Raw genomic sequence first — 26,540 nt, 5'->3', positions numbered from 1 at the left:
TTGATTGTGGTCTGGCATTCTGTTCTCAGTACAGTGCTTCTGGGGTTCGTTCCCCTTTCCACATTCCATGATCTTTTTCTTGAGTTTTGTTGCAGTGCTGTTTTAGCAACTCCAGTACAGGGTCTTAGTGTCTTGATTCATTAGGTTTCTCGCCACCTTTGTCCCTCTCAACTCTTTATAACATTTCCCAGTCTGTGTCAGAACCATCATTTTTTTAATAGTTCATGTCATGATTAAGATACAGATAGTGCTCGCCAATGGCTGACATAGCTGTCTACCTCAACTGGGTGTGCATCTCATGTTCTTTGCATCTGAAGACTATTGCCCTGGTTGTAGCATTGTATGACATGTCACTTTGGCATGGAATATCGTAAAACCATGGTTTGTGAAAATCAAGGTCATCTTTCAGATTTCCAAGTAGCCCTTTTATTTTGGCATGGTATATGGAAAGAACACTTGATGTAATGCTTCTTGAAAATCCTGCTGTTCTTGGCAGAAATAGGTCCCAAATGTGGTAGGTAAGCCACAGTCTTTACTTCATCTTGCTCTACTTCTCTACCATGCAGCAAAGTAGCTGGTTGAAAAGCCTTCTGAAAATGGTTGACTGTGTAACCATTTCTGTAGAAGATTGGGTATAGGTGCTGTATTTCTGATGTGAAATTATTTTGGTGTCATAAGGTTAAAAGTGACAGTTTTAGTATCAGTCAAATAAAGTCTACACTCAGTACCACAAAAATACACAAATTGTGTAACAGTTTGCAGGCAGTAAGGACAGCCAATATTGTGAAGTACATTTAAACACATTTTCCAAAAATTGTCTCGAACAACAAGTTCGACAGCTGCACACAATGGAGATGTTTCAGACCTTGTAGCTTTAGCACACATCAACAGCTAGAACACAAGTAAGTTGTGTTTTAATTGTTGATGTGTGCTAAAATTGTGTTTATGTAAGCTGGTGCAAAGACTGGTTATTTTTCATGTAGGTCATTCACATAATTTATCATTGAAAAATTCAGCCACTGTCTAGAATGGAGGACATATTATATTGCCAAAACTTGTAGCCAATAAAATAAATTCGGGATGATGGCATTTTTATATTTCTTACTGGTCTAGCTCTTTTCATCAGCACAAATACAACTTTTGAAATATGGGCTTGCAGTGAACCCAAGCAGAGCTATGTGTAAATTTCATAATCTGCTATTAATCTTGTCTCAGAAAACTATTCCATGAGCTGCAAGGGGCGGTAAGTAACTTAACTAAACCATTCCAGCAGCATCTGAGGCATCCAGGGCAAAACATGCAGAACTGAGTCACTGGGAGAGTTTCCAGTTTATCTTAGTCAACACGTATTCCTAAAAGTTTTGCTCATCATACCCTTTCTAACTCATTTCCACCCAGTACCAAATGAAGATTTTGGTTTCAATTCATCTTTCTAAATTCTACACAATCTATTTTTGTCACATTAACAGTAACCTGTTTTCATTCAACCATAAATATAAGGACTTGATCAGTTGTTGTGGAGAGAGATACCTTAAGATCACTTACTGCATTAGTATCATCTGCAGAGAACATGGTCTTGCCTGGAGTTTCTGAGATTCGTATGTCATTTGTATAAATATGGAATAGATGGGTGCCTAACACACTACATCTACATTTTTACTCCGCAAGCCACCCAACGGTGTGTGGCGGAGGGCACTTTACGTGCCACTGTCATTACCTCTCTTTCCTGTTCCAGTCTCGTAATGTTCGCGGAAAGAACGACTGTCTGAAAGCCTCCGTGCGCGCTCTAATCTCTCTAATTTTATATTCGTGATCTCCTCGGGATTTATAAGTAGGGGGAAGCAATATATTCGATACCTCATCCAGAAACGCACCCTCTTGAAACCTGGCGAGCAAGCTACACCGCGATGCAGAGCGCCTCTCTTGCAGTGTCTGCCACTTGAGTTTGTTAAACATCTCCGTAACGCTATCACGGTTACCAAATAACCCTGTGACGAAACGCGCCGCTCTTTTTTTTTTTTGGGATCTTCTCTATCTCCTCCGTCAACCCGATCTGGTACACATCCCACACTGATGAGCAATACTCAAGTATAGGTCGACCGAGTGTTTTGTGAGCCACCTCCTTTGTTGATGGACTACATTTTCTAAGGATTCTCCCAGTGAATCTCAACCTGGCACCCACCTAACCAACAATTAATTTTATATGATCATTCCACTTCAAATTGTTCTGCACGCATACTCCCAGATATTTTACAGAAGTAACTGCTGCCAGTGTTTGTTCCACTATCATATAATCATACAATAAAGGATCCTTATTTCTAAGTATTCGCAATACATTACATTTGTCCATGTTAAGGGTCAGTTGCCACTCCCAGCACCAAGTGCCTATCCGCTGCAGATCTTCCTGCGTTTCGCTACAACTTTCTAATGCTGCAACTTCTCTGTATACTACAGCATCATCCGTGAAAAGCCGCATGGAACTTCCGACACTATCTACTAGGTCATTTATCATTCACAACTTGCTGCTGCAGCTGCTTATCCAACGGCGGCAGGGAGCACACTGACTGTGATCAACCGACACTGGCCGTTCAAAACACACTCCTGTGGGAATACTTGTATAGACTTTTCCCTTGCATCTATTAATATGAGCTGATGTGAGCTGCACAACCTGTGATAATATTTTGCCTGGAAGGCAATTCATGAACTTTTATTACAAATATTTCAACAATTTACTAACAAAATTTTGACAGTCAAAGTGTCTTTACTTTCTACTTGGTCTGAATTTGCTCTCTACATATTGACAGGTGAGCCCTACAGTTTTCCACCCCACAATGCAGGTCCAGAAATCTGCAGCTAAAACTGTGACAGAACCAAAGAGCCCTTTGGTTGAGACCCTCTACTTGGTTCCAAACTAAAGTCCCCCCCCTCCAAATTGATTCTGGGAATGAAGCTGCAAATTGTGAGCTCTGCTTGCACCCGATATGTGAAACCAGCATTCTTCACAACTTCCACCAGCTGCCCCTACAGACTGAGGATGGCCTAAGAACCCAAGCAACAGACATCACTGGTGCTGACATGAGCCAACACTTGCAGACTGCATCCTACACGCCCGACAACTGTGGGCAGGGTTACCTCCATATCCCTGTATCCCTGCCACAATACAAGTCACAAAAAAATACTTGTCCACAATATTTGGGGGATGAACAGAAGCGGAAAACTTCAGAAGAATCATCTGGATTCTATGATGAATAGGCTTAAATTCAAACAGTACACCGACTTAAAACAGTCGGATGAGGAGAGACTAATATGGCAGCATCAGCAAGGCCTAGCCTATGGGAGAAGATGGTGATAAAATCAATATCACAGTGAAAACATTCCTGCATGAATGGATAAACAAATAGATTTCATTTTAAATAATCTACCTGTTTTAAAAATAGAAGTTTTACTTCCAGCTGTTATTCAATACATATTCCTGTGACTTCTAAGTATCAAATTACAAGAGAGTTTTCGTGGGGTAAAAAGTTTTTTTCCGAATCATTGTTAGTTTTTATTATCATAACATATCATTTAAACAGAGTATGGGTTACGAAAATTTGACTTACGACTGTTATTGTTTGCACCAGCACAGTTGTCATTGTTGACAAGCATTTTCCTTGTAGCAGAATATCATCATCTTCCACACAAGACTCAAACAAATTCTGAAATAGATTGAAATTATTCCTTTTGTTGCAGCAATGCAGCTAACTGCTATTTGGTTAGAGTACTTACTGGTCCTCCAGTTACTTGCCTTCAGTGTTGCAAAAATTAATTCTGCGTCAGTCACAGAGTTCAACAGAGACGTCTGTTCTTCTATAAACGTGCATATACTTAATTTGGTAGTCATCACAACATATTTTTCCTCTAAGAGCACCTGAAAATTTGACTATTACAATAGGTGAAAGTGATTTTCATCTTTTACGTACGCTGGAAAACAACTTTTACCTTCAGTGCACAGTCAAAAATGTCGTGGAGTTCAAGAGAATTCGAAAATACATCCTTCAAGCCAAGCAGTTTCAATTGATGCTTATCTTTGGTGGTCAACATTATCAAAACGGAACATGAACTTAGCTATTCGTATGTGATTTTAATTTTCATCATTTAACGCATAACGTGTTATCCAAGTGACTTCTTTCGTTTAACATGTCTTTATAATACGCACATTGTGCTTTACTTTGACAGCACAATACGCCTCTAACCTTCACACCATCGTTTGTTTACTTACACTGCCTGTCAGATTACAAAACACAGCAAACTGCAAAGATATTTATCTAGATTGTTGGGTTAGATTCCTTCGACGGTAGATTCTCAGTTGAGAATGGAAAACATGGATTGTTGAAAATTAAGATGGAATAGTTTCCTTCCAGATCAAAAATTTGTTTAACTGTATCATAGAGGTTTTAATTAATAAATTTTACTATTTTAAAATTAGATCTGAATATAATATGGACACTAAAAATGCTATGTGATTATCCAAATTTATGTGTAAGGACTTCCTAATTCAATAATAACATTCTAGTTTAATCAGGTTACAAGCTAATAAAAGATTGGCCCAGTTTACAGTAATAATAACAATGTATTGTGAAATTTCTAAACTTCACATTCCTGGAATTTACAGAACAAATATGTTATCTGTGGAATTTTTAAGCCACGTCCCTGCCTTTCGACCAATCGGAATAGCTCTTGCTATACAACGGGTCTGTAATAGCAGCGATCTTGTTCTTTCTCTTGCGTTGTCGGAGGAGGATGGCTACGAACAATTATTTTGGTTTTACGCACGGCGGGACGCAGTATGGGTGTGTATATATTTGTTTACGTTTTGCATGAGATATTTTTCTCTTATTATTGTTATTAACTTAAGCGATTGTTATCAAGCAGGGTTATTTTTGGTGAATCCTGTTCACCGGCTTATCCGATCATCGTGAATGGCGGCGAGGGGTGTCGGTCTCAAGCATGATGGAATAAATATGTGATGGAAGCTAGTGCTATATGTTCAGCTGTAATGTAAAGAAAAAGTAGTAAGGACTTGCGGGTTAATTACATTATTTCTTATCCTTTTTTAGGAAGTTTACGTTCGCTCGTGAATTGGCGGTCGTGAAGCGACGCCATCTTGGCCTTTGAATTTGTTTAGTTGAATTTTAGGTAACAAATTTGGGTTCTTAACATTGTCATTTCGGCGAATCGACGCGAAGCTATGCTTATTTGCGAAAATGTTAATATACTCTAATTCCCGCCTATCCTTTGAAGTGATTGTGTTGAATTCGTGTACGGCCATTGTCTAAGGAAAAAGGCAAGGAGGATACATCACGTATCAAGTTTGAGGTACAACTTAATCAGGAAGAGTTCGTTTAATAATTAGCCTATTTATGGGAAGTGGTTTGTACGTTGTGTGTTCTTAAGTGCTCCTCGAACGATATACCGTTGTACTTGATGTCGCGTCCTAGAATGTTTCTTTTACGCGTATCGATTGACGATAGATATTGCCCGGGGAGAGTGCTTTCATCCTACTGGTTGAAATAAGTGATAGAGCAGAGCAGTTTAGGTGTACAGATTGTTCGAACCAGCTTGGAACCTCTTTAAGTATCAGTAGATTACAGTATAAATTGTCACGCCAACCAAAAGGTAGAGCGTCGTTGATTGACAAAGATCGCCTGTACTGTTTGTTTTTGGATCATATCCAAAAATTACCAAAGTGTGGTAACAATTAAATCCATGTAACTGGTAATCTGAAATTAGTATGTACTTGTCAGTGGATTTATCCTGGTAGTAATGGAAATACATTGATTGTATCTATTCTCACGTATTGTATTAATGTGAAAGATGCCATTGTAGAGTAATAGCATATCGGATATTTTATTAAAGCATAGTAAATAATAAAATTTAAACTGTAGTTAATTTATGTCTTGGTTTAAAATTAGTTTTTTCGCTGTTTCCACACTGTTTATCTGAATTCGTTACAATTTATAATTACTTTTACTAGAAGCGTTACATATATTGCAACACCCATTTTACAATCAACCATGTTATAATTAGCTGATTGAAATTTTTAGCTATGTTTAGTTCAGCCCAGAAATTAGCCAATTAAGCAGTCTCTAGATGCAAAATATTAATGTATGTTTTGTTAAGGGTGGTGGTGCCTGCACTGTACAAAGCAGCTGATAATTTCTTTGTCACCACTCATCAACCCTTAGCGGTCTTAATGTGGAGGCAAGACACACCTCCTACCATTACTGAAAGTTATCTCGTGAATCGTCAACTTATCATGGTCTAGCCGTACATGCATGTAACTTTTGTACCAATTTGCTATGTCTTAGTTATGTCAAGGAAACTAGCTTGACACTGGTTCATAGCATCTAGTATCGGCTCAAAGCAACTCAGATTTCCCTCTATTAAACAGTTATCATATTGTTAATAGCCTCATTATGTAGCTCTTCCGCCAACTGTGACACCGCTTTTGCTCAAATCAGTACTAAATAAAGCATTACGTTTATTTCAGGCTTGTTTCATGATGGCCGCACTCCATCTTGTACCAAGAGGTGATTTGCAATTTTAATTTCAGTCACTTCTGTTATTGTATTATCACAGAAACGATTAACACTTGTGAATGCAGGTGGTGTGAATATTGTTCAGTGTCTGTTCTATTGCATATTCTGAAATGCCTAGTTTATTGGGCACAAGATGTGATAAACTTCACGTGTTCTTGCCAGTGTTGCTCTACAGTGCACACTGTCATTTTTGTCATTAGCTCACAGGAAGGCAAAAATGTAAGATTCTTGTGTTCTTTGTGTGTAGTGTCTGGACTAATCTGCGAATCACGCAGTGATTGTAGTCTTTTGGAAGACTTTGTAGGTGGCTGCAGTCTTGTGACAAGATTTTTGTTATCTTTAGTGCTTTTGCTCAGTGCAGCAGCGTCTTCAGGACATTATGCTTTCTGTGTCGGCTACCAGTAGCAGAGAGCATGCAGATAAGTTGGTGTATGTGTTTTGTTACACTCTGAGGAGGTACTCAGTTTTTTCACTAGAGAGAGATCAAGGAATGGCATGGCATGGTTTGTCACCATTGTGAACATTGTTTGCAAAAACTATTCAGTTGTTTGAGAGCTCTTAAGTTCGTTTGAGCAGTTGCCAGACAACAGGCTGTACTGCTCATAATGCTTTTTGTTGCATTTCTGTGTGTAATTTTGTGTGTGGTGGGGCATCACATGACAATGCACAGTACTGCAGCATCAATTCTATGCAAATAAGGAAGCAGTTTTTTGCTATTATTCATTTCAAAGCTATACTCCACAGCTCAAAGTACCATAACATTTTGCTATGTAGTGAAACTATTTCAAAATGTGTGAAAAATTAACAAGGTTGTCAGTGATGCATAGAAAGTGTACAACTGACAGTTTATGTTCTACTCTAGGAATAATAATAATAAAGCCATGTTGGGAGTTAAAATGATGAAACACGGTATGCTGCCTGTCTACAATTTGGCATAGAATGGCATTCTAGAAATTTAAGATGTAAACAGAAATCAAGAAATAACTTCAGGACTAGAGGAAGTACTAGACAAGTGCCTTGTGATAAAAAAAAAACACTGTTTCACAGAAGGCAGATTTGTAAAATTCTGCTACAGCTGTCAATATATTTGAAACAAAATTTGTAGTTCAAAACTACTGACCAAATTTGCCTGCTTAGCCACTTCAAGTCAATGTTTACGTATGTTTGTACATATATAGCATTAAGACATCCTACCGTGTCATAAAAGGTTTAGGGCATCAGCGTCTAATCCAGCAGTATCAGAATTTCGTGAACCATACTAAAATGCTTCATTCCGCTGTAACTGCACATTTCTACATTCGCAGCTTGGGGTCTCGGGGTTGTGTTCTCGCTTCCTGAGCACGGGGTCCCGGGTTCGATTCCTTTCGGGGTCAGGGATTTTCACGTTTCTCGAGATGACTGGGTGTTGTCGTCGTCATCATTCATCCCCTTTACGGATGGAGGAAGGAAATGGAGAACCACCTCCACTAGGACCTTGCCCAGTACGGCGGTGCGGATCTCCCTCATCGTTCCCCCTACACTCTGTCAAGGAGTATGGGACTTCGTCGTCATCATGTCCAGATGTAGTCTGAAGTACCTGATATTCAGCTTTTCTATGTGGTTTTCATGATATCGATTTTCTTGGAGGTCCAGTGCTGTATTCTCGTGTTTGGTTCTTTGTTATGGTATTGTCATTTGTCCCAGAAAATGAAAATTTGCACTTGAAATTGAATGAAATTGGAAGTAGACAATAGTGTGAAATGAAACACTTCGTTTCAAATAAACTGCCTCAGTGGAACTAATTAATAGAAGAAAATTTCTCTACAAAACTGGCAGAAATAGCTTCATTCAGACTTTAATGGTTGGCTGATAATAACGTGTAAATATAAAAAATTGGAAAATTGAAACTTCTAACTTATTTTGGTATTTCATGGTTATGAGAATGTATATTAATTCACTTGATGGTTCCTGGCCACAGAAATGTTTTGTTTTCATTTGACGTCGGAGCTGTAAACAGAGATAAACATCATGAAACGTGTAAAATGGTCATGTGAAGGATGACTTCCCCACTAAAACTCAGCTTGCTCTGCGCATGCGAGAATCTGGCAGCTTGGGTGCACCAGAATAATTTTTCTGGGTAGCATCTGGCTACTTGCTGCTACTGCTTATACGGCAAACACACACTTCAAGTAGCACTACTCATACACAAATTCAGTCCTGTGCGTGCACATGAGCCCACTGGCAGCTGCTCAAATGAACCTCTTCTTTCCATCTAGTAGATAAATGGGTTCATATAAGCAATGTTGTTCAAAGTACTTATGCTTTCTTGCTAGAGCCACCATTGATTGTATAAAAAACAAGACTAATCCTAGACTGGTTCCCGGTTAATTTTTTTAAAATTTTAACTGGTAAGAACCGATACTCTAACAAAGGGTATTACTGTATCCTGCTACTGCAGAATAATACTGCAGCGAATGAGAGAAAAAACTGAAATAAAAATTAAATTGCACAGGAAATGCGCCATATACAGCAACAAACCAGTACTCATCCAAGCGTCTGCCAACAGCAAAATGTCAAAGGCTTTAGGAAGACTATGCAATGCTTCGTAACAACAAATTGTGTCCAACGAGCATGACGTCACAACTGTTAATATTAGATTTGTTTTAACAGTTACAAATGGGATCATGCGCAGTTGAGTAGTATCTTCTCCACTTGTGGCTACAGAAACGTGGCTGTGTAAGCGGCTGCAAAAGAGAGAGAAGCTAGGCGCTACCGGGAAAAAATTTACTGTCACGGCCAAGTTGCCAGATTGTGCAGCAGCCCTGGATCTAGGAGTGGGGTGGGGGGCAATTCATGCTCCTGAGGAGAAAACCTTGTTTCATGAAGTGCCTAGCATCCAGCGCACATTGGTCTATCCGTTATTCTAATGACTTTGAAACATGTCCTTCTCGGTTTCTGAACGTTGTTGAACACATTCCAAGTTGATTTCTGAATGAATCATAAGTTGATTTGTGAATGCATGCATAGTGTACGTGATGTCTTGTCAGTGGAATCCTCGTCACATCTAGAAATAAACTTTCCTGCAGACAAAAGGGGCTATATGAGCAGAGCAGAGTATAGACGAACGAAAGAAAGCCAACCACTCTCTGATTATGTGGTTGATTGGGTTTGTGAATGATGAGCGTTGTTATGATTACCAGCGAAATCCATTTCAGACTACCAGAGTGCGAATAAATGACTAAAGGGAATAACAGGTTAGAAAGATTACGTATTATCTTCTCGGTGTATCCAGGACAATTTTTGGCCAGATCGATATACTAGCAAGGGCCAGTTGTACAGTCTCCAGCTAGCAGCCGCTTTAAGGTCTGTTCTGGAAGTAGTGTGGAAAACACATTGTACAAACACGTAATACTGCCTAACCGGAGAATAATTGCGGGATAACTTAACTGGTGATTCTAGAAGAGTTAGTCAAGTTATCTGGCAAATAAACTTTGACACTGGCAGGAATAGATACAGAATTAGTGATGGCAACATTGTTAGAACGAGGAAGGAGGAGAAATGGTGACATCACTTAATTTATGGAAGAATATGACGATTCGAAATTTATTTAAAGATTTTGCACTACCGCTTATCAATTTCATGCTTGTGAAACTGGAGCGTACGAATGAAGTGTAAAAGTATTTCCTAACGAAAAGCTTTTTGCTTGTGGCAGGTCTAATAGGCATTTGTTATTGGTACTCTTTTTTAATCATCATATTCTGCCATGCTATAAAAATGACCATTTCTGTCAAAAATCTCGCTTATTTGGCGTGTGTTAAAATTGCTGCAGTATTATAAAGGCCTATTTTGTTTTATCTCAGACAGTGACAAAATACAGGTAATCAGGTTGAGAAACCACACCAGTCTTGGGTCTATTTGTAATTACAGCTTTTTCAGTATTAGACAGTGGCATTTTGAATTTTCTTGTAGCACAACGTTTGTACTTTGAGGTAACAGATCCTTTTGCAGAAAGGAATGCATGCCGTGTAAGGCTGTAGCATGATTAAGAGAGAGAGAAATTCTAGGAGCTAAGGATTGAAGAAATGAGTACTGTCTTGCTAGTCTCTTCTCTTTACTGGTTTTATGCATCCTATACTGAATTTTATGTCACACAAAGCAGCAAGATGTTAGCCAATAGGGAATAAGAGTGCAAATTTTCTAGAAAGAAAGAAAAAGAAAAAAATGGGGGGGGGGCAGGATGTCAAACCAGCAGATTGGAAACAGGAGAGGCACCATAGGACATTTTAATTTCCACTGTCCTGTATATAGTTTGATGGCGATACCACAGGCCGAAATACAGTGACGTGCGACAGAAGAATGTTGTATGAAGAGGTGTGGTGCTGCACTTTGGCACACTTAAGATCAGATAACATGTCTTACAATTCCCCAGACACGTATGTTTTATGTATCAGATTCTTCAGAAAGATTTGTGCTACAGTCCTACCTCAAACACTTGAGGAACGCCACTATCTACTATTATAGCCCCTGTTCGGAAATGTCGTAGATACGCGTGTGTTGCGCAGAGCAGTCTGAGTTATAATAGGGCAGCGGGTAGTCTACACGTGGCCCGTGTTTACATTTAGTGATTTTGCCGTTTCCTCTTTGTCTACTGCACTCACGTCAAATGAAAACAAAATTGATTTCTTTGGCCGGGAGTTATCGTGTGAATTAAAATACATTCACGTGACATGAGCTATGACTGGCTTACAAACACACATCGCAATCTCGATTTCAATGCTTTGGAAAGTAACATGCGGTGTTTGGTGGAATTCATAAAACGAAATTATGCAGCGTACATGTTTTTGCACATCAAATGTCTTTCCAAAAGGTCTCCCCCCCCCCCTTGAGTTTCGTTCTCTAAAGTGCCGGGAAATTCTACACCCATGTATAAAACCATAACCATTCAAAGGATTGATAAGTTATACAGTTCCGAGGTGAAATATACTGTCAGTTGACAGGGAAACACTTATGATTCCACCCGGGTGAAAGTGCATTTTTAACTGGGAAATCTGGAATTTTTTTCCTTGTCCTCGTATACACCCGGTACAAGTTGAAACAGAAAGCCAAATAGTTTGCTATGTGTATACAGGCTGCTGTTCCAACATTGCTATTGTGGTATATAGCCAACCTAACTTTATGTAATGCAAATTGTCAAGTGCATTGTTTCACTGGTGCAGGTATAAGGTATGCTTAATCTAGAAATTTGTTCTATGAAAACCCAGATAAAGGTGTATACAGTATTTTCATCAAACAGGTGTAAATAACAAACCATATCAGAAACGACCATTCAATCTCCTCCAAGATACAGAAATGTTGCAATTTAAGATGTGTAAAGGACAAAGAAATTGATACACAATTTGGCCAGAATCCTAGGTTCGTTTAAGCAGTCGCCAGATAGAACCAGACAACAGGCCATACTGCGCATGCTCAGCTATGATGACCTAGGCAGCTCGTGCTTGGCGTTTGCTCTGCTCATACACTTTTCGTCACATTTCTGTGTGGAATTCTGTGCATGGTGGGGTGTCGCGTGACCATGTGCAGTCTTGCGGCATGTTGTTGAAGAGGACCTAGGGAATTGTACCTGGAGCAATTGTTTTATCATATCCTAGCCATGTAAGGAATGGAAATAAGGAAACAGTTATTAGCATAATATTAATTTCAAAATTAGACTATACAGCTCAAAGTACCATAACATTTTGCTATGTGGTTACATTGACAGATTTTTTGTTAATTGGTACTCAGCAGTATTGTTATGTAGCTTTTCCAATCAGGTTAACAACTACACAGCACTGCAAAAAGCTAGTAAGAAGGAATAAAGGTTTTTAAGTGGTCCTTGTGTAGCTTAACACCAGAATAAAGGACAGTAAATTCCATGACTATTTCAACATGTGTAAAAAATTAACAAAGTTGTCTGAGGCAAAGTACAGCTGAAAGTTTATATTCTATTTTAGGAATAAATATATATTCATGTGGGGGAGTTACAGTGAAGAAGACATGACATGCTGCCAGTCTACAGTTTAGCATAGGTTAGCATTCTATAAATTTGAGATGTAAACCCATATTAAGAAATAACTTCCGGCCTACGGGAAGTACTAGACAGGTGTCTTGTGATTAGAAAACTGTTTCACGGAAGGCAGATTTGTAAAATTCTGCTAGAGCTGTTGGTATATTTGAAACTGAATATTTAGTCAAAACTAAATTTGCCTGTGTAGTCATTTCAAGTCAATGTTTACGTATATAGCTTTGAGATCTTACAGTGTCATAAAAGTAACGGGGCATCAGAGATACTCAATCGGCATCAGAATTTCATAAACCATACTAAAATGCTTCATTCCACTCTTAATTGTACATTTGTGTGTCCAGATGCACTCTGAAGTACCTGATATTCAGCTTTTCAATGTGGTTTTCAGGTTACCAGTTTTCTTGGAGGTCCAGTACTGGTTTCTCATGTTTGGTTCTTTATTATGGTATAATGTCATTCATCCCAGAAAATAAAAACTTGCACTTGAAATTGAACGAAGTTGAAAGTAGCTATTAGTGTGGAATGAAACTTTTTGTTTCAAATAAACTGACTCACTCAGCGAAAAAGATTAGAAGTGAATTTCTTACAAAACTGACAGAAATAGCTTCATTAAGACATTAATGGTAGTTCACTGATAACTTATTTTAGTCTTTCATGATTTAAGAGAATGTATATTAACTCACTTGATGGCTTCTGGCCACAGAAATCTGTTTTGTTTTCATTTGACATGGGAGATTTAAACGGAGAGAGACTGGCAATATCATGAAACATGTACACGGTTCATGTGGAGGATGACCCCCCCACTATAACTCGGCTTGGCTGTGCCAGAAATCTTGACTGGGTAGCATCTGGCTATTTGCTGCTACTGCTTATACAGTAAACAGCCACACTTAAAGTAACCAGAATTGGGAGAACACACTGCTCATACCCGAATTCAGCTCTGCGCATGCGCACAAGCCTGCTGACGAGTGCTCAGATGAACCTTCTCTGATGGTGTCAGCAGCTATTGTGTTGTACATCAATGTTGGAAATTCATTGACTGTTGTAGACAGTGGGCCAGTGAGAATCGCTAAATGTAATTATTTGTTTGGTGGAACATGAAAGTAGTTTACATCTGTTTTCAGTATGGAGAGTGTCAAAATAATTTTTACTGATCCAGTTGTTACAAATTTTAAGGTTGGTAACAGATTATTTCGTTTTACTTGGTAACTGAAAACAAACTTTTATGTTCTGACAAGCTGACCTGTAGTGAAGCCCAAGGCCTAGGTCAGGTTAGAATGTGATAAGTGTGCTTTTGATACGTCAAACCCAAAGAAATGTCTATATGAAAATAAGATAGCTGTACTAGATTGATGTGTAGTGTAGCCCGAGTTGCAGTAGCCTACTTGTCTTATTTCTGATTTTGCTGGAAATCTATAGGAGATGTGTAAATTCTAATCTAATAGACTAAAATATCATATAACTTTATTAACATACCATAGGAAATTATGAAAGAGCACTGTGGTTGGCTACTCACAACTGAGTCAAGATTCCTTGTATTCAGTTTCCATCTCACAAAGTACAGCTGTGAACATTGTAAGTGTGCTTTTATCCACAATGTCTGTCGCAGTTCATTAAAAAAAGTATTTGTGAGAACCGAAGTTTCGTCACATGGGTATTTTTAGCTGTCCTTATTGTCTTTATATCATAAGCTATAATATAAAGACAACAGCTAACAAAAATTTATTTTAAATGAACTGTGACACATTGTATGCACAGAAACCAGAGGACAGTTAAGTCAAGGGGCACAAAAGGGAAGCAGTGGTTGAGAAGGGAGTGAGGCAGGGTTGTAGCCTATCCCTGATGTTATTCAATCTGTATATTGAGCAAGCAATAAAGGAAACAAAAGAAAAATTTGGATTATAAATTAGAATCCTGGGAGAAGAAATAAAAACTTTGAGGTTTGCTCATGGCCTAGCATTTTTGGCACAGGCAGCAAAGGACTTGGAAGAGCAGTTGAATAGAATGAACAGTATCTTGAGAGAAGGTCATAAGATGATCATCAACAAAAGCAAAAGGAGGATAATGGAATAGTCGAATCAAATCAGGTAGGGTTAAGATAATTAGAATTAGGAAATGAGGCACTTGAAGTAGTGAATGAGTTTTGTTGTTTGGGCAGCAAAATAACTGATGGTTGAAGTAGGGAGGATATAAAATGCAGACAGGCAATGGCAAGAAAAGCTTTTTTGAGAAATTTGTTAACTTAGAGTATAGATTTAAGTGTCAGGAAGTTCTTTCCGCAAGTATTTGTATGCGGTGTAGTCATGTATGGAAGTGAAACATGGACGATAAATTGTTTGGACAAGAAGAGATTAGAAGCTTTAGAAATGTGGTGCTCCAGAAGAATGTTGAAGATTAGATGGAGGGAACGTGTAACTAATGGGGAGGTACTGAACAGAATTGGGAGAAGAGAAATTTTTGGTATGGCCTGACAAAAAGAGGGGATCAGTTGGCAGGACGCATTCTGAGACATCAAGGGATCACCAATTAAGTACTGGAGGGAAGTGTGTGGGGTAGAAATTGTCGAGGGAGGCAGAGATGAATGCGGTAAGCAGATTCAGAGGGATGTAGGTTTATTGTTGCTTGGAGATAAAGCAGCTTGCACTGTCAACAGCAGAATCATAAATGCACTAACACAGTAAATTATTCCTAACGCGTGTGCACTTCTCTGCATAATTTGATCATTGTTTCTATTATCAGAGCGACAGGTGCTGCAGCTTACCAGACTGGACAGACGGGATATGCTGTGACTCCAACTGCAGCAACAGCAGCGACATACACAGCGCAGAGAGCTGGCACAGGGTATGAGACGGCTTATCAAACAGCTGCCACTCACACAACAGCTGGGACCTATGCAGGTGGGGAAATATTGTATTGTGTATTCATTTTGGAATATTGTATGTATTTCAGGCAAAGCTAAAGATCTCGTCCTTGACTGAGTAGTTGTGACACTGCTTACTGACTGCATGTACACAGTGTTTTATCTCGTTACATTAAGTATTTACCCGGTAGCACAGTAAACGGCCTTGTGTAATTATCAGTATACATTATGGCTGGTAGCCTGTGCTAAAGCAAATGTTTCCTCACTCTACACTATTTGCTCTGCCAGTGTTGCAGAACTAATTAAGGGTGTAGATACAACATACTTAGATATTACACAGATTATAATAAGAATTTTAATAATAAATGGAAATCAAATTATTTCTATTGTTCCTGCCCAAATTGTCAAATTTTCACAGGAACTATGAAGATATTTGTTCCTCCCTCCCGTCCCTCCTATAAATCTTTTTGAGGCTTATTATTTCATTTTGTCAAGATTATTGTTCTGAATTTCCAAATATTTGCAAACCAGATTTTATGTATGCGGTGCTTAACTTCTTGACTATTGTTCAGAACTGTAAATGAAATTTCAATTGCCAAACCATCACTAGCTCCTTCTAGGATCTCAAACAAAACATCAGAGAAATGTCGTATGTATTGTTTGAGAACTGTCATCACATTCTGTAGCTATCATGCTGAAATACCTAGTTTGTTTCCACCGTGGATTAATGTGCCATAGTTCGTGTGACAGTAGATTCCTAAATCATTGTAATCCAACGATATGATTTGTATCCGCACTCATGAGGGCTACTACACTTTTTATATAAGACGGCAGTTAATCATTCGACTTTGTAATTTGTGTATTTTCCTGAATACATTTTCAAAAAGGATCCATTTTATTTGCAAGAGGTGCATGAAATGAATCTATGAAACTGCATGATTCGTTTTCAGAACATTCTGATTCTGCAGCTCCCTGTTATAAATAAATTTGTCAATCTTCTTGTGTTGGCAAGCAGGCTGGTTTTCAGAGAAATTTTGTCAAACGATTTGGCCAACAAGTTCAACCATTTGTACATGCATTTGTGAAATAGTGAAAGTGCACAGAGGTAGCAAGGGTATTTGCAAATAAATTTTTGAAGATGTACCTTACACACTAAAATTGGAGAAGTCTGAGAGTTTTGATGGATTTGTTTGATAGATAAACTTTGCATGGAATAAATTAGTCAGTTCGAACAGTCCTAACTCCATTGCAGAGTTTAGATTCATTCTACCGCAAGCATAGCTGACACATAGTAAGTTCACCGCGTCCCTTAGTAAAACCCTAGATAAGCAGAATATTTCCAGTGATGTGTGAATTCTCCAATAACTTGATTGAACAGTTAAGGGAGAGGTGGAATGCCCAAGTGAAAATTTACAGTATCTTTGGGTTGATTGTGGAGAGGCGTAAATACTAAAGCTGATTTCATGTCTGTTTCTTTGCCAAGATATTTCCCTAGTAAATATAGTTAGATAATTTCCAGTTCACTTAATAGAATATGATTCAAGATTTCTTTTGGGACAGTTCCCTTGATAAATTTTGTTTAATGTTGGTGTTGATACTACGTGAAAGCATACAATGAACAAATTATTTGTTGTCTTCTCCTAGCTACCATGAGACCTCAATAATACGGAGGCTTCTACAGTGATTGGGTGTTTATATTATTTGACCCTCCTTGAAGTAAAGGACAGTTTGCATGTGCTAGTAAAGTGTGAGGTAAATTAACATCTTTCAGCTGAAGACTTCTTGTGGTATTATGGTATTACATATAATCTGTTCTTATCCCTAGTGTATCTGCGTTCCTATTTAGCAAATTAGATATGTGATGAAGTTGACTGTATAAAATTTTAGATCTCCTAAGGTGTATCTTCCCACCACCACCCACCCACCCAAACTGGCTCTTTTTACGTTGTCAGCCAACTTTTAACTTTTATCCTAACATGTATCCACCAGTGGAACAAACATCAACTTGGGACCTACCAGAACACACACAAAGTTTTCATTGCCTATTTTTAGTAGAAATTGTACTTCACAGCTTAAAATTCCAGATATTTCTCCTTAAACATATCATACATGTCTTTAAAGTCAGTACCACCATTAGACAATTGTTTGTTTACAGTGTGACACTTGCATAATGATGATTTTGGCTTCAAAGTGCCATTATCAAGTGTTTTGTTATAAATTGCCTAAGATGGCATACTGTTGTATTAAATTACACTATTAGACACATTGTCTAAGAGTCGATATTCTATATTCCTGGCAGAGCCTTTCATCTTGAGTCAAGATGGTGTATTCAGTAATGAAAAACAGCCAGAATTATCAACTCTTAGACATTGTGTCTAGTAGTGTATTTTAATATGACAGTGTGCCATCTTAGGCAATTTATAACACTTACAGCACTTGATTATGGCACTTTGAATCCAAAATAAGTGTTGGTATGTTGATAGGAGACAATAACACACACACACACACACACACACACACACACACACACACACACACACACACACACACACATCGAGCTTTCACAACCCAAGGTTGCTTCATCAGGAAAGAGGGAAGGAGAGGAAAAGACCAAAGGATGTGGGTTTTAGGGGAGAGGTAGTGATTCCAATCCCGGGAGTGGAAAGACTTACCTTAGGGGGGGGAACGGGGACAGGTATATACACTTGTGCACATACACACATCCATCCGCAGACACATGTAAAGGCAAAGAGGTTGGGCAGAGATATCAGTCGAGGCGGATGTACAGAGGCAAAGAGGTTGAGTGACAGGTGAGCTACGAGTGGCGGCAACTTGAAATTAGCGGAGGCTGAGGCCTGATGGGTAACGGGAGGAGAGAGTATATTGAAGGGCAAGTTCCCATCTTCGGAGTTCTGATAGGTTGGTGTCAGTGGGAAGTATCCAGGCATCCTGGACGGTGTAACACTTTGCCAAGATGTGCTGGCCGTGCACCAAGGCATGCTTAGACACAGGGTAACCCTCATTACCAACAAACACTGTCTACCTGTGTCCGTTCATGCGAATGGACAGTTTGTTGCTGGTCATTCCCACATAAAACGCTTCACTGCAGGCATGTCAGTTGGTAAAGCATGTGGGTGCTTTCACACATGGCTCTGCCTTTGATCGTGTACAACTTCCGGGTTACAGGGCTGGAGTAGGTGGAGGTAGGAGGGTGCATGGGACAGGTATTACACCGGGGGCGGTTACAAGGGTAGGAGCCAGAGGGTAGGGAAGGTGGTTTGGGGATTTCATAGGGATGAACAAAGATGTTACGAAGGTTAGGTGGATGGCGGAGAGACACTCTTGGTGGATTGTTGGGGGGGGGGGGGGGGGAGATTTCATGAAGGATGGATCTCATTTCAGGGCAAGATTTGAGGAAGTTGTATCCCTGCTGGAGAACCACATTCAGAGTCTGATCCAGTCCTGGAAAGTATCCTGTCACAAGTGGGGCACTTTTGGGGTTCTTCTGTGGGAGGGTCTGGGTTTGAGGGGATGAGGAAGTGGCTCTGGTAATTTGCTTCTGTACCAGCTTGGGAGGGTAGTTGTGGGATGCTAAAGCTGTTTTCAGATTATTGGTGTAATGGTTCAGGGATTCAGGACTGGAGCAGATTCGTTTACCACGAAGACCTAAGCTGTAGGGAAGTGACTGTTTGATATGGAATGGGTGGCAGCTGTCAAAATGGAGGTGCCCTTGCTTGTTGGTGTGTTTGATGTGGACAGATGTGTGTGATTTGTTCGTACCCTTTCGAACTAGTGTGATTCTTTAACAGGAAAAAGTGACATGTTGACTTTTAATTGCTTCAGTGTGCCCTGGAATTGCACTTAAGGGCCTCCCTAAACCTCTTTTTATCTGTAGGAAGTTGTCCTTAATGCAGTACTGATCTGTACTAACTCCATGAGAGATAGAAAATGCTTTCTTCATGGTTGCTTTCTATTTCTGGCTCTTGTAGTATTAATGAGAATTACAGGATTTTTCTTGGTTATGCCTTCTTTTGCATGGCAGCAGGGCTGATAGGTTAAATGAGCTTGTTCATTCTATGTAGAATTTTAATCCTATGAATTTCATCTTTCATTTCATTTCTTGGTTATGCCTTCTTTTGCATGGCAGCAGGGCTGATAGGTTAAATGAGCTTGTTCATTCTATGTAGAATTTTAATCCTATGAATTTCATCTCTCGTGTCGTTCAGCTTGGCAGTAAAATTCGTCTGCACAAGGACAAATAATTACATTGTGTATTGGGTGGTTATCTTCACCATTTCCAACATTATATCCAAAAAGCTTGGAGTAAGTTACTTACAGTTAGGCCATTTTTCTGTAGTTAGTAAGTAAGAGATTAAGTAGAAAGAGTACTTGCAGCGAATATTACAACTTTGTGGATGTAATTCTTTATTACTGCCTACATATATAGTTCATTTTTATTATGTTATAACACTTATATACATGTGTGTTTCTAATTCTTTTTCTTTTTGATACTAACATTGCTATATTATGAAGAATATATGCTTTGAACATGCTTAAAACAACTGGAAAAGCATTATGCATAAAAAGTGCTTCATGTGATATCTGAAATTCTTGTTACCAATGATGCCGGTAACACAACTAGTAATGAAAACGGTTACGCAGTTCGAAAACCAAAGGAAATATTCGCAATTCCCGCATGGTCATTATATATGAGTTTTCCACACATAGTGACATATCTACCCTTCAATTATCATTTTGTCTCAAAAGATGGAATTGTCAAAGTGTCTAATGAAATTTTAAAATTGATTCAGTTGCAGTTAATCGCAGTTTCCAGTAAAAATATGCATTTTCAGTTTTCTGTGAGTTGCGCCATTCTATGTTCTCAGATAATCGGGAGCTCGCTGTAAATCGTTGAAATGTTTGTCAATTTTGTAGAGTAATTCTTGTTCATACAGATAAAGTAATAGTGCGACCAGCAGTCATCGGTTTCAAAATATGCGAGTTTCTTAAACTGTACATACATTATTTTGTCTCATCCCTGTCCAGCATCTACCACATTGTGGTGGGCAAGGGTTCTTTCTTGAGTTTATTATTGTTATTCTCTTATTTCATGTTTTAAGTGAAATCTTAACAAATCTGTTGCATGTTACAGCTGTTGGGGCTGGTACTCCTGCAACTGCCACTACATATGATTATGGATATGGACGCACAGCACAGACAGCATATGACAGCACTAAGACATACTATCAGCAACCTGCTGCAGCTGCCGCAGCAGCAGCTGCCACCTATTCTACTACAGATACACACTATCAGGGTAAGAACAGTAAACATTTTGCCTTAGATTGCCTTGTCTTCGTTGAGCTTATTGTGGATGTATACTGCCTCTTTTATTTTATCTTACAAAGATAATAAACATTGAATGGAACTGTTATCATTGTAATAAGTTTATGGAGCAGAAATATGAGCAGTAGCAGACTGATAATGATTATCAGCTGTGTGCAAAATTATTTTGGCAAGTTTCTGTCATCAAGAATTTTTCAGAAAACTAATGGGAAAATGAAAGGACTGTTGGGGTCGAAAAAAGTGCTTGATGTAATTGACAATCTTCAATTGAATAAGAACAACATGAAGTAGTTTGTGGCAAACAGAATTATAGTGGCAACTATGAGACGTAGAAGACCAAGTGAATTTGACAAAATTGGTGGGGGGGGGGGTGGGTATTTTATGCTCCCAAGACTTATTGGATATTAATGTTGCTGTACAGCTACTTTTAATTGATATTACCATTTTAGATATTACAACAAAAAGTGTTGAATAAGGAGTGACAGAATCACTTAATTCAGTAGTGAGAGTAATACTGATATTTGATGTAAATTATCTATTGAGGATGTAAATATAGGTGGTTAAAGTGTACAAGCACATTTCCACCAATGCACTTTAAGTGCCATATATCATTTGGGTCATAAGCGTTCTTTTCTGTACCTGCTACTGCTTGAAAACTAGCTAATCTGCTCCACACTAACAAATAGCCATAATTCCTTGTAAGAGGTCGGATTCTGATTGATTGGTACCATATAAATCGCACACCCCATTTATAGCAAGTGATAAAGCAAAGCAGTAATACAGCTGGAAAAGCTATCCATTACTATCAGATGTAGTCCATCCAGTGATAAAATTGAGATTGAACAGTATTTTCCAAAATTGAATTTGGTCCTCTTGCTGTTAAATATCTTAGTGTCATTGTTACAAATTTTGAGGTGTAACAATTTACTGAATTAAATTCAATGTTTAGTTCATCTTTATGTAAAAATTACAAACTTTCAAAATTTTGGATAAGCTTCGAAATGTAAAGTGCAAGAGCAGGTGAGAATGAATAAATGATCTTCTGTACCTTAATTTAGGTACCTTCCTAATGGTGTATTGGTGAGGTCCCAAAACTATATTGTTGCATTCAGATTAATTGCAGTCATTGATTCATCAGTTGTTTAAACCTGGTCCAAAACCTTTCCCATAATGTGTGTTTAAATAGAGCTGATTCCAATTTTTGCAGCATCGAAGCCAGCTTTCAGCACGAGCACCTACACAGCAACAACAAGGCAGGTGACTCAGACAACACCTAAGGCAGCATCCTACAGTACTGCTTATACCACACAAGGCACCCAGGGTGCTAGTTACACTTCAGGTTACACAGCAGCTGCTGCACAGACAACAAACACCACAAAGGGTAAGAACTGTCTCGATGGAACTAATACTTCTGTTATACTTTGTGTATTCACGAGGCATCAGAGTTATGTGGTGTAGACTTTGATTTATCGACTGCATAATGTTTTCAGTCCTGAGTTCTCATTACTGTGAGCCCACATTTTTTAAATTTATTTAATATTAAAAGTGTTGCTAGTTGACTACTTTAGAACCTTATTAGCTATAATGACACACATTAAGTTTTTGAGTAGCATTGATAACATTCAGATTTTGTTCACTTTGGATGATAAAGTAGATATATACATATGTAAACGTATTTTTGGTATAACTTTCAGCAACTGGCAACACAACATACTCTGGTTATGATGCTGCCCTGTACAGTGCTGCTACTATGTATGTAGCTCAGCAAGCACAAACAGGTTCGGCAGCTGCAGGCACTGCAACAGGTGCCACAGCAGCAGTAGCCACAAATACAGGTGTTGCAAAACCTGCAGGCACCTGGCAGGGTTATAAGAAGCCAGTGCCTGGAGGTGTCAAGACAATGAAGCTCAAGCAGCCACCAAAGCCCCAGCAGCTGCATTATTGTGATGTCTGTAAGATCAGCTGTGCTGGTCCACAGGTGAGTTGCAGAAGGGGTTGCTCCTTTTGTCACATTCAATTAAAACTAAACGTATGTGAGTAAACACTGCCTTACCACATTTATTCATTTTTTCTTTTTATTCTAAATGCGTTGGTATAAGATTGGGGTTTAATAAAATTTGCCAGTGGCTTTGGTGGCTGAAATGAAAAATGTAAGATAACATTAGTTCATTGAAATACTAATATACTTGTAATTTTCATTGAACTAATTTAAAGTTTAATTTGTAAGGTAATGGTATGATTAAATCTGAAATTTACTAAAAACAATCTTGATCATGTTGAGCACCACAGTTCACACTGATATTAACAAAAACCACCTCAGCTGTATTTTACATATACATTGTCTTTAGGCCAGTTTCTTTGTTGAACAGCCTCAGGTTGCAGAGTTGTGCTGCAGCAATGGTAGTAAACCCTTTTTATCTACTGCCCACTGTTGTATCTCTGTTAATAGAATTTTCAAACCATTAACTGGTTCCATGGTAATGGTGATTTGACCAGGTTAACTATCTCTGTACTAAGGCAATGACATGGCCTGGTTGTCATATGAAATGACCTAGACAGAATGCAAAAACACCGATCATAAACATTCCACCAGGTGGTCAGCAGAATGTTTATGATCAGTGTTTTTTAATTTACTCTTTAACATTCCATACAACAATCTGTCATGACTTAGCTTAGCACAACTTGCAACCAGATGATATTAAAATGGTCTTAAAATGAAACTACTCATAACACAACAAAATGTAATAATACAGTTGTGGTGGCATTTGTTAATCATTAACATAATATTATTATTTGGTCACATCACAATGATTTTAGTGACAGTTGAAATGCAATTTTATTTCATTTAGTTTGCAGAAATAAGTTTTAAAATTAATGTAGAAAATTACCTGCTGTAATTTGTGCAAAGAAGCAATTATTATTATTATTATTATTATTATTCTCTCTCTCTCTCTCTCTCTCTCTCTCTCTCTCTCTCTCTCTCTCTCTCTCTCTCTCTCTCTCTCTCTCTCATCCAAATGTTGGTTGAAGTACCTCATTCCTGTTGTTTGGCAGCTCATCATAATTTCTTCATGCTATTCAAACAATCTGCCTCCACACACATTCATCTAGGTCCACCCCTGTTATTTCTTTTTATAGTAGCAACATTGCCTTGTGCAAACATTTTGATCTTTCTGGTGTTTTAATTTTATCTATTCCATTGCAGGGGTAGCAAAATGTCTTCCACTGCTTAAATGGTCTCTTCACAAAAGTTGGAAACTTGGTAATGCAGCACATACTGCTGTACAGAATTATACCTACATGTCAATGTGCATATTCATCCTTCCGTTAGCACATTTGTTTCATTGTGTATAGTTCACAAATTTCATTTACTGCATTTATAGTTTTTTATTTGGCCTGGTATCCATATAACCTCTGACATTTTTTCAGTAATTGATGATTTGTTTCTCCAAAGAACATACAAAACTCTTCTAATTAACTCGTTTCCTCCCTGTTTGATGTACCCACAATGCAGTTTCAGTAATTTCTTACGTTAAGTGTTGTGAAATGCCCAGTGATACCCACCCGATCATTTCTGAGTATATCTTTTGTAAATACATCTAGCAGCACTGTGGTGTGGGGAGCCCATCTTTAACCAGCCACAAATAATAGTTTTATGGGTGGTTTCATTCAAGAATTAGTTTACTAACACACTGTCCTATTGTTTGCTTTTTTTACAATTGCCTCCGTTCTCTATCTGAATATATTGGATGTCCCCGAAATGTTGAGGTATTTTAGATGGTGTTTTGTGGAACAAACTGAGGCTAGGAACTTGTCTGGAAATGTCCTCCAATGACAGTACAGGGCATTGAAGTTACAGGCTCCAGTGTGTGCCACCAGGCCACCCCCTTTGGTAGTAAATGTTTTTTTGGATAATGATAGAAGCTGAAGAAATGAATTAATATTTGTCCTGGGGCCAGGACCTGAACCTGGGCCCCCTCCTTACTAGATGATGTGCTGGCCATTTTGCCATTGTAGGAGTATAGCTAACTCAGCTGCATGGACTACTATAGTCCAGTGCCCTCCTTCACACAAACTTCAGTTCACACCTTCAGCCCAAGAAGAGGAAAATGGACTGAAAGTGTGAATTGAAGTGTGTGTTAAGGAGGGAACTGGACAAGGGTTGTCCATGCAGTTGTGCTAGCTTTACCACTACAGTGGCCTAATGGCTAGCACATCTGCCTAATAAATAATAAGCAGGCAACCTGCCTTAAAAGTCCTGGTCATGGCACAAATTTTGTTTCTTCGCCTTCTATCATCAGTGAAGATAAATTTCTGATCCTCATGTCTCAAGCAAAATTCAATGCCATCAGATGTGACTTACATGCTGACAGACAATAAGCAGAATGTTTCACTGTTTGTTATTCAGTTGAACAACTGATTACTGCGATTGCCAATGGAGAAGATAAAAAGCTAGCTACTGTATAGAAAGGACTTGTCCAATGAATACAATGTTCCATTGCCTTCGTGGATTATGGTTTCAGGCAGTGATATCATTTTTGCAGTTTTTCTCTTGGAACCCTCTAAAACCCCTAAGTTTTGCAATATATAGGACAAAAGTACCTTAAATTGTAATCCACCAAGCCAAGGAAGCATCCCATTCATAGGAGACACAAGGCCTGTCCATGCAGCAGCTGGCTCTGTAGTCTCTACTGGTGATCATGGCAATAAATTGGAATAACTGGATAATAAAAAACATTGCCATATGTTCCACCTATGGTCTGTCAGCATAGTCACATTTGCTGCCAAAGGCGTGGTATGGCCACAGGTGCTGCACCTATAACGTCAACGCTCTGTAATGTCATTCAGTGACGTTTCTGTACATGCTCTATGGACTATCACTTTTGGCACGACATCTTAAAAATAGAATAAAATATTGTGGTGCCGGACATGGGATTGAACCATCGACGACGGTTCAGTCCCGCGTCTGCCCATGGTGATTTAGGTTTTCTGTGATTTCCCTAAATCGCTGCAGGCAAATGTCGGGATGGTTCCTTTGAAAGGCCACGGCCGACTTCCTTCCCTGTCGTTCCTTAATCCGATGAGACCGATGACCTCTGTCTGGTCTTCTTCCCCAAAGAACCCAACCCCTATTGTGGTGCCAAATTTTGGTTATTTTGGAGGCATTACCTCAAATGTGCATTCAGTTTTTTAGCCTGCTATATCTAGAAAGAGTACTCTTGGAGCCTAAGAAGCTGGTTTCAAACCTGTGCATACGTATGGGTGAAATGCCTTTCAAAAGATTTTGTTAATGAATTACTGAAATTTATTTTACAACATTAAGACAATGACGGCATATTTTTACACCATTGTTGAAGGGATTTATTTAAAACTCAGTTCCTCTTCAGTTTTATTCTTGTAATTAGCTCACTCTTGCAAAGTTTTGTGACTGGACCTAATTGTCATAAGTGTTCATATTTTTATCATGCTAAAAGCTTAAGCTAGTGGTAGTAAATAAAGCTTAGATCAGAACTTAGCTTGACAGAAGAGACCCAGTGTTTTTTTTTTTCCCCCAATGCTTTGTTGATGACAATTTCAGTTTCTGCAAAATTCATTTGAGAAAAACATTTAAGTGTTTACAGCCAGTTGACATTTCTCGTATTGAGAAGATGAAAGTGTTGACTAGTAAAGTTTGGCCAGAATCTTTGCCTCATATATAGACAAGGATTTGATCATA

The 26,540-nt window shown here is 38.6% G+C and overlaps 2 protein-coding genes across 9 annotated transcripts in view; one reads left to right on the top strand and one right to left on the bottom strand.

Annotated features, from left to right (window-relative positions):
• LOC126281323 (AP-5 complex subunit beta-1-like) overlaps positions 1 to 4,312 on the bottom strand; it is a 137,120-nt gene extending 132,808 nt beyond the window's left edge. For 3 of the 6 annotated variants that reach the window (XR_007551250.1, XM_049980178.1, XM_049980177.1), the window contains exons 1-3: positions 3,982 to 4,301; positions 3,788 to 3,910; positions 3,603 to 3,698 (exon numbers count right to left, since the gene is read on the bottom strand). Coding sequence is in view for 5 of the 6 variants with exons in the window: in XM_049980178.1 (XP_049836135.1) it covers positions 3,603 to 3,698; positions 3,788 to 3,910; positions 3,982 to 4,083 (321 nt within the window). In the remaining variant the exon portion in view is untranslated. Of the gene's footprint in view, positions 1 to 3,602; positions 3,699 to 3,787; positions 3,911 to 3,981 lie in introns of all 6 variants that reach the window. The other 3 variants (XM_049980174.1, XM_049980176.1, XM_049980175.1) reach the window with 3 other exon arrangements.
• A 369-nt stretch (positions 4,313 to 4,681) lies between these two features.
• LOC126281322 (zinc finger RNA-binding protein) overlaps positions 4,682 to 26,540 on the top strand; it is a 38,689-nt gene continuing 16,830 nt past the window's right edge. The window contains exons 1-5 of one of the 3 annotated variants that reach the window (XM_049980172.1): positions 4,682 to 4,832; positions 15,361 to 15,518; positions 20,634 to 20,795; positions 22,032 to 22,205; positions 22,519 to 22,802. In XM_049980172.1, coding sequence (XP_049836129.1) covers positions 4,783 to 4,832; positions 15,361 to 15,518; positions 20,634 to 20,795; positions 22,032 to 22,205; positions 22,519 to 22,802 — 828 coding nt within the window. In that variant the 5' untranslated portion in view covers positions 4,682 to 4,782. The remainder of the gene's footprint in view (positions 4,833 to 15,360; positions 15,519 to 20,633; positions 20,796 to 22,031; positions 22,206 to 22,518; positions 22,803 to 26,540) is intronic. The other 2 variants (XM_049980171.1, XM_049980173.1) reach the window with 2 other exon arrangements.

Source organism: Schistocerca gregaria, chromosome 7 (assembly GCF_023897955.1).
Source record: "Schistocerca gregaria isolate iqSchGreg1 chromosome 7, iqSchGreg1.2, whole genome shotgun sequence".
NCBI classification, from domain to species: Eukaryota; Metazoa; Arthropoda; class Insecta; order Orthoptera; family Acrididae; genus Schistocerca; species Schistocerca gregaria.
The sequence above is the reverse complement of the archived record's forward strand: the minus strand, read 5'-3'. Positions and strand labels throughout refer to the sequence as shown.